Source organism: Phoenix dactylifera, chromosome 11 (genome assembly GCF_051530095.1).
Source record: "Phoenix dactylifera cultivar Ajwa chromosome 11, Ajwa_hap1_PhDact_Kaust_v1.1, whole genome shotgun sequence".
In the NCBI taxonomy this organism is placed as follows: Eukaryota; Viridiplantae; Streptophyta; class Magnoliopsida; order Arecales; family Arecaceae; genus Phoenix; species Phoenix dactylifera.
The window spans coordinates 12,166,101-12,185,855 of NC_143200.1; the positions used below are offsets into that span (position 1 = coordinate 12,166,101).

The 19,755-nt window shown below is 38.5% G+C and overlaps 1 protein-coding gene across 1 annotated transcript; it reads left to right on the forward strand.

Moving 5' to 3' along the window:
* The first annotated feature begins 1,312 nt into the window (after nucleotides 1-1,312).
* On the forward strand, nucleotides 1,313-18,095 carry NAT12 (nucleobase-ascorbate transporter 12). Its single transcript, XM_039118586.3, has 10 exons — nucleotides 1,313-2,172; nucleotides 2,285-2,382; nucleotides 2,485-2,655; nucleotides 3,123-3,223; nucleotides 7,497-7,632; nucleotides 7,850-7,900; nucleotides 8,041-8,328; nucleotides 12,371-12,605; nucleotides 12,821-13,107; nucleotides 17,605-18,095. The coding sequence occupies exons 1-10, from the start codon at nucleotides 1,635-1,637 to the stop codon at nucleotides 17,824-17,826; spliced, it is 2,127 nt and encodes a 708-aa protein (XP_038974514.1). The 5' UTR covers nucleotides 1,313-1,634; the 3' UTR covers nucleotides 17,827-18,095.
* Nucleotides 18,096-19,755: the final 1,660 nt, after the last annotated feature.

A 19,755-nucleotide genomic window follows, 5' to 3' on the forward strand; every position in this document is an offset into this window, starting at 1 on the left:
AAGTACAAATTTATGTCCCAGATTATAAATATACGTCAACCACATTGGCTTCTAGGGCATATTTCTAACAGTTGCTAGAGCCAGTGATACCGCTCATGATTGAGCACGGTGCAGACAATGCTCTATAGAAAAAAGATAAGTCGTTAGTGATAAAAAGGTTCGGCAGATGATCGAGAGAATATAAGATGGTGCTCAACTTGGCATCAGCTTGGAAAGCCCCAACAAAGAGGCTCCTCGCATTCCCATCCTCCAATCTTTTCTGGTTAGGAGGGAGAAAGATCCCCCTAATCAGCTCTTAGGCTATCTTTAGGTCTGTCAAAGCTGAGGCAAAAGATTTCACGATTAGGTGGTGGACCTCCTCCTTAGAAATTGGGCGTGGGGGCGACGTCGATGTTTCAGGAGGAATGGATCAAGGAGTCGACAAGGTCTCCACTTTAGTATCTGCTTGGGGGGCTCCATACAGAGTCCGATTGACCTGAGAGGCCAAGGTGGTTGCAGTTGCGCCCTAAGCCAAATAAGGGGGCGAAGTCTCACACGACCTCTTAGGAAATGCTGACGAGGAGTCCTCCATCGGTGCCTTACGCTTGGCAATGGCCTCCTTTCTTATTAAAAATATATGTACTATATGTACAGAGACAAAAATGAAGTAAGAAAAACTTAGTAACAATTCGAAAAATCGATAAACAGAGAAACTCTTACCTTGGGGTAGAGTGAGAGAAAGAGAGGGAATGGACGGTGGTGAGGGAGGATACATATATGGGAGGGGAGAATGCGGTGGTGGTGGTGGTGTTCGGATAGAGAGGAGGGGCGGGGGGATCCCTCCCTTCTTCAAGTCACGCTCATCCATACGGGCGACCATGCACTCGTTGTCTTTTGCATATGGAGGGAATGAGAGTGGGAGTGGGGGGATTAGGAGAGTGGTGAGAGGTGTATGGGGGCATGACGGAGGTATGGATAAATCCAAGATGGAGCTGGTCCACTAATCTTGATTTGCACCCAACTGCTCCATTCGGCCTAAATAGCTGACACGTCACGTTAGAGATATATGACACACGTCGTACTTAGCATTCCATATATGGCATGCACCAAAGAGCTTAACACTTTCCTTTAATGTAGTAGTAATTATAGATTACTACTATCATTGCTTGTATTCCTTTTATAGGTGGTTGTATAACCCATCAAGATGGAAGATAAAAATCATAACTTGGTCTATCCTTCCCCTCGCGTGCACCGTGCGTGTGCCATATTAGCTCATAGATATCGTATACAAAGACTCACAGCATTAGGTCGGTGGATTTTAACTGAAGCCAACCCACTTAGACCGTTTCAATCGAAAACGGGCTTCCGACCGTCGCACCCCACACCACGCTCTCTCCAATCACTTTTTTGGCGTTTCTCCATCGCACCGCCAGCTCTCACCCCTCATCTCACTCTCAGTCGCAGCTCAGCACAAGCCCACAACCGTCCCTCAAACCCTAGCCATCTCCAAGAAGAGAGCAGGAATCCCACACTCTCTCTTCTATCTCCGCTCTGTTCTTTGTTGCTCCAGAAACCGGGAGCCTCCAGCGGGGAGGGTTCCGACTTGCCGCCGCCGCCGCCACGACGGATCTCGCCGGGTTGATGCGCTGGTAGGCATGGCGAACAACGCCCAGCCACCGCGGCGGCTGCGGCCAGGGCCGTGGCCGCCCGCGCCTGATTCCACCCCGGCGGCGCCGCTGTCCTGGGCCAAGCGAACCGGCTTTAAGGGAAGGGTCTCCGGGGAGTCCGACGTCAGCAATTCCGGCCAGATTGCGCTTCCCAAGCCCAAGGAACGCGAAACTAGTCTGGATCTGGAGTCTGGACGTAGCCACACCACTACTCTCCCTCCACCTCCCGTTGCCGCCGCTGCCACTGCTACTCCGGCCAATGGGGAGTCCGAAAACAGAGAGAGGGGAGCGGCCCTTGTGCCGGCAGATCAGACGGCGAGGAAGGGGAGGGATTCGGACGGTGGGGGAAAGAATGGGGTTTCGGGGCTCAACGGCCCGGTCCGGTCTGATCCCCCGCCTCCTCCACCTCGGAGGCAGAGAAGGGAGGACGAGGCTGTCACATTGCCACAGCTCCAGGAGGAGGAGGAGGGCTTCGCGTCACGGCAGGCACATATTAAGTACGAGCTGAGAGATTCTCCCGGACTTGGTGAGGGTTCCATACTTCACATCTCTGGTTCTGATCTCCCAAGCTGGTCTTGTTAGTTCTCTTAGTCAATGCTGAGCTTTTAATTTTTAATTTGTGTGCTTCTAATTTACAGTTCCAATTATCTTCTATGCATTCCAACACTATCTCTCTATACTGGGCTCCTTGATTCTGATCCCACTGGTCATAGTACCGGCAATGGGCGGCACCTATGTGAGCAATATTATTTTGTGGAATTCCTTTTCTTATGTTTTCTTACAGCAATCCCTTTTAATGGTCTGTAAAGTCTGTCTGAATATATGCATAATCTTGCAGGAGGATACCGCGGCAGTGGTATCAACAGTGCTTTTCATCTCAGGTGTGACAACATTACTGCACACTTTCTTTGGGACAAGACTACCACTGATACAGGGTCCATCTTTTGTGTATCTGGCTCCGGCACTGGCAATAATCAACTCTCCAGAGTTCCAGGGTCTGAATGGGAATGTATGCTTCTGCATCACTAATTGGCAACTTCACTTTTTTGTCTTTTACATCCTAAGGCCATCAACATTTTAAATATTAAATTCAGCATTATCTGTCAGGCCAGAAGAACTTGGTAACAACCAATCAACTTATAACCTTGTTATAACCAGTTCTATGTTAAGCTGAAGAAACTGGCAGAGTGTGTAACTTAAGTTTTCAAAGAGATGTAATGAGCAATTCTGTGATGTGAATGCACACATCATTGAATAACTTTTTGCCTAAAATGCCACTGAAATTAATTTTCTAAGTAGAGGGAAGCATATAAATATTGGCTTGTAAATGGCTGAGTTGCAAAGTTGTCAAGTGCAAAATAAGTCATGATGCAAAAAATAGGATTGAGAATAGCCAGAAATTTATTTTTTTAACTATATAAATTTTTTACTATGAGTAGAATCTGTTTTCAACTTAACATTCTATATTTACTGCAGAATTTTAAGCACATAATGAAGGAGCTCCAGGGAGCTTTAATCATATCTTCAGCATTTCAAGCAATAATAGGATATAGTGGGCTTATGTCTTTGCTTTTAAGGTACGATTCTCCATCCTTGTGCTGATTTATTTGTGATGCTTTTTATCTTCATCTATGTTAGAGACATTTGATCAACATAAATTACCTATTAAACCTTCCATTTTTGGTTAATCTAAAGCTTAATCTAACTAATACTTGGACAAATAAATTGGCTTTAGCATGAGAAACAGTTAAATTTCAATATTTTAACTTGACTACAAAATCTCTCTGTATATGAGTATTTATATGCATATACATATATATATATATATATATATATATATATATATATATATATATATATATATATATATTTGTGTGAGTGTGTGTGTGTGTTTACAGACTTATGCACATGTATATATGCACATATGTACACACACATATGTACATTGTCTATGCACATGTATAAGAGATGGACGATACTCTTTACTTCATCTCCTTATAAGGAGTTAGTGATTTAAAATCTATAATGTACCATCCAAATTTAAGATGCAAATGCTGAACATGATCTAAACTATACAAGGAAAATATTTGCAAACCAAAATTGATGTATGTCGATGGTTGCTAACCTAATCATCAAGTAGGTATCAAAATGACAATTTTAATACCATGATACTATGTTTTATTACGATCAAAGGATCGAAACCTAGCGAACTTGAATATCCTATATTTTAAAATATGTAGATCATGATTCATGGTGGGTTTTCAATTTATATTTTACTATATTAGTGCAATTGATACTGTTCATTTTTGTATCGACTTGATGTATAGGTTAGAGACCACCAAAATATATGATTTTTTTTGTTTTCTAGGCATTTTTTGTAGTGAAGATCATGTTCAACAGTTTAGATCTTGACTTTAAATGGCCTATCATTGATTTAAAAACCATTAACTCCTTCAAGAAATTAAAATAAAGTATGTAGTTCAACTTATATACATACATGCACATATATGTATATTGTATAATCCTTGATTATGTCATTCAAAGATTGCTGTAATATTTTTCTCAACTTAGCCATGCATATGTGTATTGAACTTAATTTGGAATGCTTGAAAATATTTCTGACTTCAATCATATAGGAATGTGGAACATTACAATTTAGTGTAAATATTAAAAGGTTTGAGCTGATATAATCTTGTAATTGTCATGAGTGGCATGGAAGTGTTTATGGCTATTAATCATAGAATAATAAGTGGCAGAAGTGTATAACTTTGGCAGCTTGAAGTTGAGATTAGTGATGGAAAGATGGAAAATTTGCCAACTGGATGATCAATAGAAACTTTCAATAATCTCTCAACCACATGCAACAACTAGTAGTAACAGGGCCTCCACTAAAAGAAAGAGAGGTAACCAACTCAGTACAGTGGTCAAGTCATAAATACATGGACATGGATATCAAAGTCAAAATATTGGGGGGGGGGGGGGGGGGGCATAAGATAACTGCAAAAGTGTGTGGCAAAATGTAGTTGCAATTGTAACCCACTACTCAGAACATGGGAAATGGCATCACCATGCAAGTTTAAGTTTAAAATTTAAATTGCTTCATACTCAATTTCTGATGGGTGAAGTTAAATAACAAATTACTTGTGTCATGTCATAGCATGCTCCTCTTTATATCCGTATGCTTTGGCTCTTTTCCATAAACTTAGCTTCTATTTCAAGCCATTGATGTAGCTTAGCATTTTCCTCTCCATTCTCATCTATATAACTTTATTTTAATCTGAGCTCCATAGTTTTCTTCTACATCCTAGCACTTGAGATTAGGATCATGACTAAAGATTGATGTTTTCTTCTAGTATACGGTGCTTTACAAGCTAAACTTCTTAAATGTTTTTTCTTTACATTTTTATTAAACTTTGTCTTACAATAATCTTGCTGCTTCATTTTGAACAAAAGAATATTCATGTTGATATGTAGGGGAAAATACCCAAGCCCAGTTAGTCACCCAACCTTGCATGCATAAAGTTGATATTCTAACTAGTAGATGTTAACCATAAACCAGTGATTTCTCTAGAATGATTGTTGATATCATTAGGAGGCTTGATTTTTTAAGCCCTAAATAGCGCTGCCATTTTTGCACATCTTCAAAAGCACTAGCAATGTGTTGATGAGATGGTTCGTGTAAGGATTTTCATTGGAAGGTCATACGAGAGTAGAAGACACCAAAGATACACAAAATGAATGCAAAGCAAGAGGTACAATAGTTTAATGGACTTGAGATAAATAAGCCAGGTCTCTAGTTGAGCATGGGATGATGTTTAAATTAGTGATCTTAGAGCTGTACCAAAACACTTAAGTTTTACTAGGGATGTTTTGATATATACAAAGAACGAAGTGAAGTGGTCATGATGCTTGTATAAAAAGGATGAATACCCCAAAATTTTAAGTCAAGGATTCATTTCTAGCTGATATTGGTGCTTACTCTAATACCCTTCTCCAGGCAAGCGGGCAGAGTGTATGGAATCTGGGGATTCCAGTAGTGTGCAGGCTTTCTTGCATGAGTACTGTTGTGATGAGAGACCGGCACCCGAGATGCCATCGGGACACCTGTTCACTCATGGATTTGGATGCCTTGGCTGCCCCTATTGTTACTGGTCAGGATAAGCTAGTTCGCTTGGCTGGTCACCTTGTACCAACTAGGACAACCAGGTCTGCTCACAGAAAAAGAGAGCCTTGATGGCTCTTCTTTGTCCTTAGTTTTTGTCATGGGAGGGAATTGAGAGAGAGAGGAAGGAGAGGAAGGGAAGAGAGAAAGGGTTGTCCTGGTACTGTATCTATTCAAGAGGCTCAAGAAGTTTATTTAAGATGCTAAAAAGATATTACAAATCTTTAGAAAAAACCCATAAGCAATAGAAAACCAGAAAACTTTTTGTAAGTGTCCAGGTACTGTATCGGGTTTTAGCCAATTCGCAATGTTGGGATGGAAGCACTTCAGTACCCTACCAACCTAGACCAAACTAGGATGGGTGTTGGTGTCGGGTCTTGAATCCTTGCTTGGAAATGATACTAATATTGTATATCTTGAAGCTATTTTGGTGACTAAAAGTGTTCATTGTCACTTCTAATTGTTTTTGAGAAATTATAATCAGATCTGGAGGAAGGCAACAACGGAGCCAAAGGGCAGCAAGGGGGCAATTACCCCACCCCACCCCCAAGTCGCCCTTATATTTTTGGGTTTTTACTAATTATGGCCCCACCCCCCACCCCCAAAAGGGGAAAAAATCATGGGGGCTTGGAGATAAATGTTCTGTTTTCTGATAAGGATATTATTGCCACCCTATTATTATGAAATATGTCTCCAGGACCTGTGTGGGATGGATCCATTACCAAGTACAACAGGTGGAAACTTACTATTTTATGCTTGATCGTAAAGAATTTTCTTCATTTAATCACAACTATTCAATGACAAATCATTGGTCATGATCAGTTGTTAAACCTTCTCGTAGTATAGTAGCAAAAGTAGCAACTGATTCCTCATGCATCAGAGTTAATGAGTTTGAGTACCCACATCTTCCATAACTATTTTGATCATTTTGATTTGGAGATAAAAACAAAAGAGGGGGGAAAGATTGGAAGAATAGTATTAAGATCCAAAGACTTCCTAATGCCCGTATATTAAGCATCTATTGTTTTTTTAAAATTTTCTCGTTTTTTTATCAATGTTTTCTCTTTTTCTATATTGACTATGCTTTAGAGGGAGAAGTCTTAGAACTTGAAACCTTTGTAAGGATTTTTTTGTTTTGTATCTCTTATCTTTTATCTGATGTTCCAACATATGATTCTATGACATTATAGCAACAATTCAATAAAGAAGCTCCTTAGGTATGACTTTTCTTTCCTTTTAATGTTGCTATTTCTTTTGAGAAGATTACATTCCAAATATAAGCAAAAGAGCATATATTGACAATTTATTTGGACTATTTCTAGAGGTTATTGCCCCAAGAGCTGAAACCTGGCTCCACCACTGTAGGAAGGATAGCCATTAAGCGTATAATCACTTGATCATGAACTTAAGCGCAGAACATAGATAATTCACAATTAACTAAACATATTCTTTGGCACATATCAATCAGTGTTCACGCTTCACAGTTCTACACTGGTAGGTTTACTGCATAAAATCATCTCTATTTCATAAGATGATGTCATGTATATATTTTGTGACTATTTGTCTATTTATAAACTTTCTTTAAATTCCACTTTTGTTGTTAATGTGCTCCTAAAGCATTTTGCACCTTTCTCTGCACTGGCATGTTGCCATACTGTAACTTATTCCCCCTCAATTGTCTGTTTCAGGTTGATCAATCCTGTTGTTGTATCTCCAACAATTGCAGCTATTGGACTTTCCTTTTTCAGTTATGGTTTTACTCGAGTGGGAACATGTCTGGAGATCGGTGTAGTGCAGATATTGCTTGTTGTTATTTTTTCACTTGTGAGTAGGACATAGATTTCCTCTAATTTTGCTGCAGCTCAATTTAGTTATGGAATCTATACTATGTCACTTTAGGGCATAGATTTCCTCAATATTTCTGCTATTCAATTTGATTATGAAATTTATACTATGTCCTGTTAATGTTTCAAATTTGGTATCTGCCTTTTACTGGTATGTGTGCCAGAATTTCTTATATACCTTAACATTCTGCTTGCAGTATCTTCGGAAGATACGAATATTTGGCCATCGTATATTTTTAGTCTATGCGGTAAGATGTTGCAGACAACTGCTAGTTGTTGAATTTCTTTAGCATGCTCAAATTTTCCACTCCATGCATATTCTAAAGAATAAATTATTATGGCAAAATTTCATCAACATTTTGTAACTATTTTGCTGTGTCATTTACAGGTTCCACTGGGTCTGGCAATCACATGGGCTATCACTTTTCTTCTCACGGAAACTGGAGTTTATAGCTATAAAGGTTGTGATATTAATGTACCTCCCTCAAATACTGTGTCAGCTTACTGCAGGAAACATGTACCCAGGATGAAACATTGTCGTGTTGATACATCTCATGCATTAAGTTCTTCACCGTGGTTTAGATTTCCATATCCATTGCAATGGGGAACACCTCTTTTTAACTGGAAAATGGCCCTCGTGATGTGTGCAGTATCCATCATTGCATCAGTTGATTCGGTATGTTTTTTTTTCCTTTTAACTTGATTTATCTTTTACTTGTATTAAATATTTTAGTGTTTATTTTAATGATTGTGATATTAATTAATACTAATCATACTGGTAATTCCAGTGATTACCAAGCTAATATTACTATGTCTACCCTTTGTTTGCCCAGTCAGTCTGTCACTATGTCTTTCTGTGTCATCCTAACTAGCACCATGGATATTGTACAACTTATTCAAACCATGAGTTCTTGCTATAATTATGGAAATAAGGCAAAGTCAGTCGTGATCTAGCACAACGAACTATTAATGTTTAGGTAAAATAGAAATGCTAACCCTTGACTTCCAGCATCTGCTTGTCTTTATAGTCAAGATGCTTAGCACTAGTAGAATAACTCCTGCACTGCATATATCATGGAGAGGTCTGCATGCATTATCTGTTTACCTAGAAAATGCTAATTAAGTGCAAGACTGGCCATTACTAGTTTTTCATGTTCCACTTATGATGACCAAAATCGGTGTATTATATGTGGAATTGAGTGAATGATTGTGGATTGCGGAAAGAATTTACAATCAAACAGAGAATATAGAGAATATTAAATATAACTTCGTGTATTGTAATTCTAGCTTACCTTCTAACGTTGTTAAAGAAAAAAAGCGGCCTAGTGTACGAGGTGAGGTTCCCACCATTGCGGGTCTGAGGAGGGTCAGATATACGCACCTTACCCCTATTTACGGGGCGACTATTTCTGTATTTTGAACCTGTAACCTCTAGGTTACAATTGAGCAACCATATTGTTGTGCCAAGGGTCCCCCAAATTGATGTAGGATGGAATCTCTAATCAAGTGCTTATGGAGAATTTTGATGCACAGAAGTTGATGCATTTACTGACAATCTCAGCAACCTCCATGCTTGATCCATTGTGAGGTGAAGAAAATATTCCTATTTGAATTTTCTTGATGCAGTTTCATGCTTAGTATGGTCATAGAAATTGTAGTTTGAAATGTTATCACAACTCTCGTGTTCATGTTGCAAGACAGAGTATCTCTCTTCTGCTTATCTACATTGTCAACCCAAGGTAATATTGCCTTGGGACAGTGCTTCTAAGTAATAAACCATCTAGGACATGTATGGTCAACGCATATTAATAATGTGTTAGAAGTGTATGTGAAACATGACATAGACAATCATGTCCACCATATCATAGCTAAAATTTAATGTTTTTCTGTAGCTCTGCAATTTTACACAAGCATGATACATGTACTTGAAAATATTTGCTATGTTTTTTGTTGTGTTTGGACATTGAATTGAGTATGCCCACAACTCCTAATGTTTTAAAAGTTATGACCAACATATTTGTCATTATTGACGCTTTGGATGAACACGATGAAGCAACCCCTGGAAGAGAATATGTGCCGAATGAATGGATCGTGATTTTTGGCAGTTTCATAAGAGACAATGCTGTAAGTTGAATGATGTACAATATAACTTGTTACATTCTGCAATCTCAGTACTAAGTATCATTTTTCTACGTTACCGGTTCGATACAGTATGATCGGTACAGTATACATTCCCGACCTCCTTTTCTCTTACTTTTTATCATGGAACCATCTAAAATCGGGCAGTATTGGTCGGTATGATAAAATATGCACCCTGATTTTGGGAGGCACTGTATAGTATGGGGTAATTCTGCTCAATTCAGATTGTTATAGATTGATTTGACTATATACCAAACCGAGCCTCGGTACTGTACATGTACCCTATCGGATATGATGCGATCGGTACAAGTCAGTGCAACAGAACTTGCTTTGCAAAGTTAGCAGTGATAGAAGGTTTAAATGAGAGATACAAATTACTAGTACTTTGGTAATTAAAATTTCCACGGTTAAATTATTTTCTCATAGATAAGCAATACCCTAAGAAAATCTTGAATACTGAAACCTATGCATCCTTATGAAAATAATATGTCTGTACTCTTTCAAGAATCAAGAGATATAATTCTGTAAATGAGAAATGGAATACCAGAGGCTGGACTTTATGACAGCACTATTTGTCTACTAATTACTACGGAAGATAATTTGACATTGTGGACTGGGTTGCTATCTATTTTAAAATAAAATTGGTCTGTTAACTTCATTTTTACTTGGAGCTCATGTAACTTCTTGCATTTTGTGAAGGATTGTTTCTTGCACCGGATACTTCTACATCATGAAATAGTGGACCAGTCATAGCTAGTACTTGCACCAACCAGCTAGTATGAACTATATTAATTGGTATCTGACTCCATTTCACGTCAACAATGGTGTCTTTGTATGATGTTAATTATTTGTGGACACTCTTTCTCTTGTACCATCTTGTTTACAAAACTTTTTCTCGAAGAATTTTCAGTTTTTTATCATTGATGAAAGACATAATTTCTAAATATAGATTGAACTTATGATACAAAGCTTGAACCTATAATAAGGTTGAGGCAATCATAGTTGTCACATGGTAACATGATTTGAGCAAAAATTGAGAATTCAAGCATGAGGACATTGGCTGGGTGGCGAGTGGCATAACAACTATACGAACTATATTACCTTTCAAATACATATTCTGTCCTTTAGGAATAACTAGTACTTCATGCTTGTATATCAAATAAAAAAGGGAGCCAAGAGAGAGGGTGGGGGTGGGGAAGGGGGAGTGTGGTTGCAGCATGGAGAAAGATGGGGTTCAGAAGGTGTTTCTTGAGAGGTAAAAAAAAAAAGTGTGATAGACTTTAGCTTCCATGCTTCTGGAATCATGCTTCATGTGTCCATGGATATTTAGAGTGAGGGTCCCATATATGGCGGTTTCGCTTCTGGAGTCCAGTCTTGCGTGTCTAACTCCAAGATTTCTCTTTATACAGTAGTAGATAGGCAAGTATAGTGAAGAAATTTAAGACTAGTAAAAGATAAGCCATGAATGCTTACAAGTTTAACTTAGGTTATTTTTCCTTATAATCGTGGAGATCTGTGTTGAGATCAGGAAAATGTTGTTTATGTAAAGAATTTTTGTAATGTTGAATTTAGATCATTATTTTGGTGGAGAGGCAAATTGTTTTGCTCTTATATATATATATATATATATATATATATATATATATATATATATATATAAACATATAGGTTGCTTATTCTTGTTACTTTTGCAGACAATCATATAAATTAATGCTAATAATTTGTATCAGATTTTGTAGCGGCTATATTGGTTGGATGAAAAGGAGAAGTACATCTGGAATATTATGTAATAAGCGTGTATCTTGGAGACCTAAAGAAAATTTTATATACTAACAGTAAGGCCTGTCATGTTGTATGGGTCAGAGTGTTGGGCAATTAAGAAAGTATATGAAAATAAGTGAGTATAGCATAAATGAGAATGCTAAGATGGATATATGGTAAAACTAAAAAAGATAAAATAACAATTAAATATATTAGAGGAACGGTAGGAATTGCATAAGTTAATAAAATCGATTGAGATGGTAATGGACATGAATAACGAAGATGCGAGGAGATATAATAAGAAAAGTACTTCGGTTTGTGCCGAAGACAATATGAAAAGGAGGAGAAGACCTTAGGCAACATGGATGAAGGTTGTGAGGAAGGATCTGGAGATCCTAAAATAAACATGAGATGTGGCCTTAAATAGGAATATTTGGTAAATGAGGATCCATAAAGTTGACGTTAGGTAGTTGGGAAAAGGCTAGATGGTTACAGCAGTTTATGCAGCGGCTACTCTAATTTGTATTGCCTAATGCAACATTTGAGGGTCTTTGTTGTGTAAGCAACTCATCTGTTTTCTTTCAACATTTGCACCAATAACATAATAGCATAGCCAATACAACACCAGAGAGTTTCATGAGAACCATTCAGAGTCTTGAGGTTAGACTATTGCCTTGCCACTTTTTTCTGTTTGGAGTTGTATTTTGATGCATTAGGATAATAAAAGCCACTCCTACTTACCATGTTAATTTCTGAAAAGAGAAACATAGAAACTTCTTTCATCTTTTCTAACAATATCATGTCATTTCTTTTTCAAGGTTGGTTCATACCATGCATCATCTCTATTGGTGGCATCAAGACCCCCAACAGCTGGGGTACTCAGCAGGGGAATTGGTATGGAAGGTGTCTCTAGTGTCTTAGCTGGTGTCTGGGGAACAGGAGTTGGGTCGACAACCCTTACAGAAAATGTGCACACCATTGCTGTAACCAAAATGGGTAGCCGGAGAGCAGTTGAGTTGGGTGCCGTCATTCTGATACTGTTATCATTTGTTGGTAAGCAGTGGTTCTGTTATCTTTCAGTTTATATTTTCAACAGTTGACTGACCAAATTGCTCATGAAGAATGAAAATTAACTGAGATGGGAGTGATCTTACTGTATTATATTTCTTTCAATTTATTATAGTCTCTCTTCCTGCTTTTTTAATGTTATCTTCTTAACAAATTATGTATGCCCTTATGCGTTGCTCGATTGTCTCTAATGCATACAGGTAAAGTTGGAGGATTTATTGCTTCTATCCCTGATGTAATGGTTGCTGCTCTTCTTTGCTTTATGTGGGCCATGCTTGCTGCTCTGGGCCTGTCAAATCTCCGTTACAGTGAGACAGGAAGCTCCAGAAATAATATCATAGTTGGGCTCTCATTGTTTTTCTCCTTATCTATACCTGCTTACTTTCAGCAATACGGTCTTGTTCCTAATGCAAACTCTTCCGTGCAAAGTTACTTCCAGCCATATATTGTTGCATCTCATGGACCTTTCCAGACGGGATTTGGAGGGGTATGTTGTCAACTTTCTCATAAACCACCTCTAAGCTATATAAAATTCAATTTATTGCTTTTAATTTTAATTATGAAGGAAGAAATTTATATTTTCTCAGTGTTTTTCTATCTTGAATGTAAGAAATGCCTGGGACCAACAATTAATTGTTTTGTAGGAATATATCTAGCTGATTTTCATGCTGTTCTTTTTCTCCCCAATAAACATATAATATTCTTTGTCTTATGCAGGAAATAGTGATCTGACTTTGAATAATTTTGGGATAATTGGAATCTGGTTGTGAAAGTCAAACAAAAGGAGTTATTAGTTTTGGATTTGGCTTCTATGTGCTGTAGAAAGGCAGGAATTTTAATGTGTCCAAATGATGTTTGATGTAGACAGGGATTCTGATTTTAGACAAAATACGTAGGTTTGATGGTTGGATGAATTCTTTGGAAGCTAGCAGTGTGGATTTGTGATGTTTATCATTTTCTTGAAGCATGCATTGGAAAGATGATGAAAATTTGTGGGAATGACTGATGCTAATAACATGACAATTCTCTTGTTCTCTCAGGTTGAGATGTTGTAATTCTTGTTGACAAGAGCGCCTTTACCACCAATTGGACATCTAGTTACTGCAGTTAAACATCGGATAATCTAGTTTACGGCACTCCTAGTTTCTGATTATGAGGCTTGTTTTGGAGCCTTTGCTTGCATCTTAACAAGTCATAGATAGCCAGAGTGTTGGAGCTATCATGGATGGTTAAAGGACTAGATATTTATGAGATAGTAATGCATTTGCTCAGAAGATGGAAATGTCCAGAGAAATGTCAATTACATATTTTATATATTGAGTTTCAGAAATTGGAAGCACTTTTTAAGCAGTCTGCAGTTTCATTCCCTATCCAAGGAAGCGAGTGCAATTGGTTTTGGACATTTTGATGCTACATAACAGAACATAGCACCAAAAGAAGGGAAACTTGATGGCCCTACATTTTGCTGTCACAGTACGTTTTCTGTCAGCACAATAGCAAACCTATCATACCTAATGTTGATCAAATAAATGTTCACAGCTCAAGGTTAAGAATCCAAAATTTGATAAGTACTGTTTTGTACTTTAACACCCTAAAAAAATCATTGTAACTCTAACAATAACTGTTAATGACATTCTACTTCAAACGTTAGCATTTTTGATTCCCTTGATTGGCAGAGAGCTCTAGTATATGAAGCTTGATTTGGCATACATAAACAACTCATTTAATGCTGGTTTACACTATTTTTTATTATATGTTGATGCAATTTTTAGTTAACTCTTAGTCATGAATAGTTATATTAGAATGATGCTTTTAGCATTTGTTGTCTTGTGGAGGATGATATCAATAGATTTGTCAAACTAAGTTATATCCTACTTAATTTAAAGCAATTCCTTGTAATCATCAGTTCTCCCAAGTTTCAGGGAATCTTGTAGGCCAATCCCAACTTGCATATGCTTAGATTGTGTAAGCAAGAAGATTGTCTCATCACCTACCAACTTGCCTTTTAAGCTTCATAACTAGCTCTCACTTGTTTGAAGATGCCTTGGCTAAGTATCTACTTCATATTGGAAGGCTGGTAGGTTGATAGCGAGTTACAAATGTTGTCATACCTTTTTGGATCATATTTCAGTCCCAGAGCCAGTGTTTAAAGGCCCAGGAGTCAACCTATCAAAACCATCACCCATCAGCTTCACTAGATTTGGTGACTATAAATCTTGGAATTTTGGGAAAAATGGTTTGACATTGTCATGCAGAAGCTCTACCAGATCAAGGCACCAAAAATCTTAGAATTTTGGAAAGCCTGTTGGACCAGATGGGTTGAATGGTTGAATGATTGAACCACTTGACCAGGACGAGTTCAAATGGTTTCAGCCATCCAGTTCAATATATTAAAAAAATTCTAAAAAGAGGGACAAAAAAGGTGAAAGGGAAAGAGGAGGAAGGAGTTATTCTAGATCCATGGAGGAGGACATTGTGGGACATGATAGTTGGAGTCTGCCGTCATTGGATTTATGGTGGACAGTTCGTCGTCACCAAATCAGTGGCAGATAGACCTACCTTTGTCAGATCCATGGTGAAGCAATCTGTCACTGGATCATTGATGGAATATTTCATCATCCACGAGAACCATGGCAGTGAACACTTTGACATCAATCATTGTCTGATCCATGGAGGATGACTCCCATTGTCGCTTGAGTTGGGAGGAGGGTCAGTGATCTTTGGAGGAGGAAACCTGTGATTACTTGAGTTGGGAGAAGGTCTGATAGTCCTCTTCTCTCTTCTACTCTCATCTTCCTCTATTATTTTTATTTTGGCTCAAAAGGGGAGCAACCATCAGTTGAAGAAAGGAAGTGAACACTGTTTTGGTTCTTTTCGCTTAGAATAAGAGAAACCATTGGCAGAAGTAGAGGAATGGAGTAAAAGAAAGAATAATTTGGCCCATCCACAATTTAACCTACAATTAGACAGGTCACCTGTGACTGGGCCTTGACATTGGGTCGCACTAGGTTAGTGAGTTCAAAACTGCAAGAACTTGATAATCTAAATATAATTATCACCTATCTCTTATATTTTCAGTGCCACTCATGTCACTCTTCCCATAAAATTTTTCATAAAAAATGTTCCAAGTCCTATCTATTTATGCATCATAAAATTCCATAGTGATCCATATCATTGAGAGGTAAAATTCCAACTTTTACACTTCATGATAGTTCATTTTAACAAATATTTTGGCTTGCCAATAACAAATTTTATCTGTTGTAGTCTCGAGAAACCTTTTAAAGCAGTGATAAACCCTTCTCTCCACATCTATATCTAATCCTTCATCAAAAAGTGATAAAAAGGCAGTCCAATGCACCCATATTGGCACCTGATAAATTTGGATGTGGTGCACTGCTTTGGTTTGGTCCATGCAGAGCCTGAACTAGGGGAAAACCAAGCGGGACAGCCTGATAGCCTTGGGATGTTCCTTTCTATACTTGTAAATTTTGCTTCCCACCATTTGAAGATGGCAACAAGAAGAGGGAGGTAGAACCGTTGATTTGAAAGCAAGGAATGCGGGATTGAAGCAAGCACCATGGACATTTATGAAAAAATCACTCTAGTTTAATAAATCATTCTACGAGTCCCTTATTTTACAATTTCTTGAATTTTTTTGAAGGTTATTTAGTGTTTAATTGAAAAGATAAGGTGGGGATTTTGTTGTTAGTGGATCTAATGTCTTTGATCACTGAATTCATACCGTAGAGCATGAATCCATGATCGAAGCATGGGAAATCCGGGAGTCTTTGGTTTCGATCATTAACACATATATGTTATCAATATGTTTTTAGTTGCAGGTTACATGACATTATGTAATAAACTAGTAATATAAAACTTCACCATGTCGAAAATTATGATTAGGGCACTTATGGTGATACTGCTACCATATTTCTTGCAAAAATATAGCATTGAGACAATAAAGTATCAGAAAACTGCAAAGAAGAATAATTTTAAAGGCCATAATAGGCTGTACAAAATACCAGTCATCTCAAAGCTTACCAATCGGTCTGATTGGTCGGTATGGCATGTGATGGCACATACCATATCCACCCCTGGTATCAGATTAATATTTGATTTTTAAACCTTAATAATAACTAAAATTAGATGTGCCCACTAGCGCAGGCTAGTCCATGCTGAAAAATAGATTCACCATAATTTTTTGTTTGGAGAAAAAGATGGTTTCTCATTAATATAGAGATTCACCATGGCTACTCTAATGAATGACGTTAGATAGTGCTAAAAAACAAACCTTTCCTGCTAGCAGATTGTGGCAGCTGATGTTGCTAAAAAACCAAGGGATCAAAAATAAGCACAAGTCATAACACCAGAACAAAATGAGACCCACAAATCCTATTTCAGTGACCATATGATTGATTAAACTCTCTGTGAAGACTCTGCCATAGCTGAGTTCCTCAACGATCGCAAATTCTTTCTCAATTTTTTTTGAGGATAAATATGGATTTTGTTTTGCCTTGCCCTTTTTTTTTCTATGCATGGCCGCATCTGTCAAGACATCAGTAAAATACTGTGTTTTGAAGTACTCGAAATGTGCTGGAAGGATTATTCAGAAAAATACTGCACTTGCTTTCCTTCCAGTTCCAGGTCACCCTGAACAAGGCAATTTACTGGCAAATCTGAGGCTTCCCTTGCAGAGTCTCAAAAATGTGCTTAGTTTTATGCTTAAAACTGATATATTCTAATGCTTATGGTCTTGGTTTCCTCGGCGCTTGCATTATTGTTAGTGGGGCTGATGCGCAAATAACCATAAAGAAGACATGCAGATGACCATAGAGAAGCAATTTATTACCGTGCTCTTCTTTTTGTAGATATGTTGATAAATGTTTTGCCAAAGCATTTGATGAGTTTGTATTTCATTCATGACCAACTTTTGTAGCATGTTGCATACACTGATCTAATTGTCTTATACTTGTGTTCTCGTCAGGTAAATTATGTTTTGAACACACTTCTGTCATTCAACATGGTCATTGCATTTCTTGTGGCTGTGATCCTTGACAACACTGTTCCTGGAAGCTGGCAAGAACGTGGGGTATATGTGTGGTCTGAACCAGAGGCAGTAAGAAGAGAACCTGCTGCTTCAAGAGATTATGAGCTTCCTTTCAAAGTAGGTAAAGCTTTCAAATGGGTGAAATGGGTTGGCTTGTGAGGTGAATGTTAAAGGTTTCCAGTGTTGTTCATAGGCAGCCATTCCAGGATAGATTTCATGGTTCAATATGATAGAAATTCATGTTCTAGCGAGCTAAGTGAAGGCAAATGGTAGCCCAAGGTGTATTGTTTTTCCCATTTAATTCTTCCTGAGTTGCCTGCATCTGCGATTAGAAAACATAGGATGATCATATGCCTTGTAAGTTGGTTATCACGCTATGAATGGAAATGTAATTTTAAGTACAAATGGCAAAATTGTGTTTCACAGTAGATGTTCGACAGATTTTCATAGTCCTTGCGAGCATTGATGGGATTTTGTTCATGTGTTAGTTTTAGGAAGTTCAGTAGTTTGCATTACTGTACAGCAACTGTGCCAGTTGGGAGCAGGATGTTTGAAGATCGCATGATAGGCTTTTGTCCTCACCTTTTGGTGTATACGATTTCTGATTGTCCTAGTGGTAGTATTTCTAAGGGTTTCTTGCAAAGGTACTTTTTGGTGTTTATATATTTAATTTGCAATGGCAGGCTTGCAAGATGCAGGAAGCTGAACTATTGACAAAAGTGCACAAAACATGAAGATCATCGTGACATTGGCATAAGTGGCTCTCTGGTGCTAATGCTTTTGCTCCAACATGGCTTCACGTTAGAGGACCAGACTGCTAACTGAATCTAGAGTTATGACCCTTTATGGGCCTCTCATAACATGTGCCTTTTGTGGTCAAGAATGCTGGGTCCTTGAAGAACGGGGGAATTGGAATAGGTGTGCTTTCTTAGATAAGTTCAATGAGCTAGTCATCGCATATGTGCTGATGAGCTGAAGATGAGAACGAAATCAAGGAAGTGTGCCTGAAACTCGAGATCATGTTCAGATAGGCACTTTTTATGCTGTTTGTCCGCATGGAAAGTTGCCCCGGCTCTTCATGATATGTCCAAATAAGATTTTCCTCGGTCATTTCTTGTTAGCCAACCTATGAAACCTCTTGTATTGTGGTCGAACAAACTAAGGGTTATGGGTCTCAATTTTCAGACATGGGTATTTGAACCATCCTAGTTTCTACAGTCCATATGGCAGCTCTCTGCAAATGGAGGAAAATCGTGCCCCGAGTAGTCAATATGATGCATTCCAAACGCAGAGGCGAACACTTTCGTGAGTCCTTTTCCATGATTTGGCTAAAAGAACAGAAGACAAGGCTGGAGCTGACCTTCTCCTTCAAAATACATCTGCTCCTTCTAGTTCTCTCCAACCCCAAGCAACACTGCCGTACTGCCATCCACTCAATAGAACTTGGATATATATGTTAAATCCAAATCCAACGAACACCTAGTATTGGATCCAGAAAAGGTCAAGGGCCAAACGCGGTTTCGAATAGTGATTAAGGGATTTTTTATAGCTCGGAACATCTGGAGTTTTCATTCTGCCTCGGCAGCTCCTCGTACGGTGTTCTTCACCTGGAAGCTCCCACCTCCTAGCTTGCTTAAGGTCAATTTTGATGGATCGGTGCTGAATGGAGGCACTAAGGATGGAGCGAGTTTTGTTATTAGGAGCGAGTTTTGTCGTGGCAGCGGGAGGCTGTCAGTTATTTGACTGCACGGTTTCTGATGCGGAGCTGAGGGCTGCCTGGGCGGATCTTCAATATGCTCAGCGTGTGCTCTCAGCTGGTTCAGTCATCTTAGAGAGTGACTCGGTTACGATCATCAGCTGGATCCATGGGGTCCGAGGGTCGCTGTTAGTGACCATCCTTTGCTTTGCGATATCTGGATGATGATGAGGGACAGAGGGGTTGTCCAGGCAAAGCATGTGTTTAGAGAAGCAAATGGGGCTGTGGATTGGGTGGCCACCTACGTGGCTAACCATTCCGATAGCATCCTGTGGATGGGAGATGGGGAGCTGCCTCGGAAGCTCCGTGATATTCTGTTTTCCGATTTTATT

Excerpts from the sequence above, each read along its gene's own strand:
- NAT12 (XM_039118586.3), top strand. The coding sequence starts at position 1,635 with ATGGCGAACAACGCCCAGCCACCGCGGCGGCTGCGGCCAGGGCCGTGG. Across the intron at positions 2,656-3,122 it reads TCCAGGGTCTGAATGGGAAT|AATTTTAAGCACATAATGAA; the intron begins GTATGCTTCTGC and ends TATTTACTGCAG. Across the intron at positions 7,633-7,849 it reads TTGTTGTTATTTTTTCACTT|TATCTTCGGAAGATACGAAT; the intron begins GTGAGTAGGACA and ends TTCTGCTTGCAG.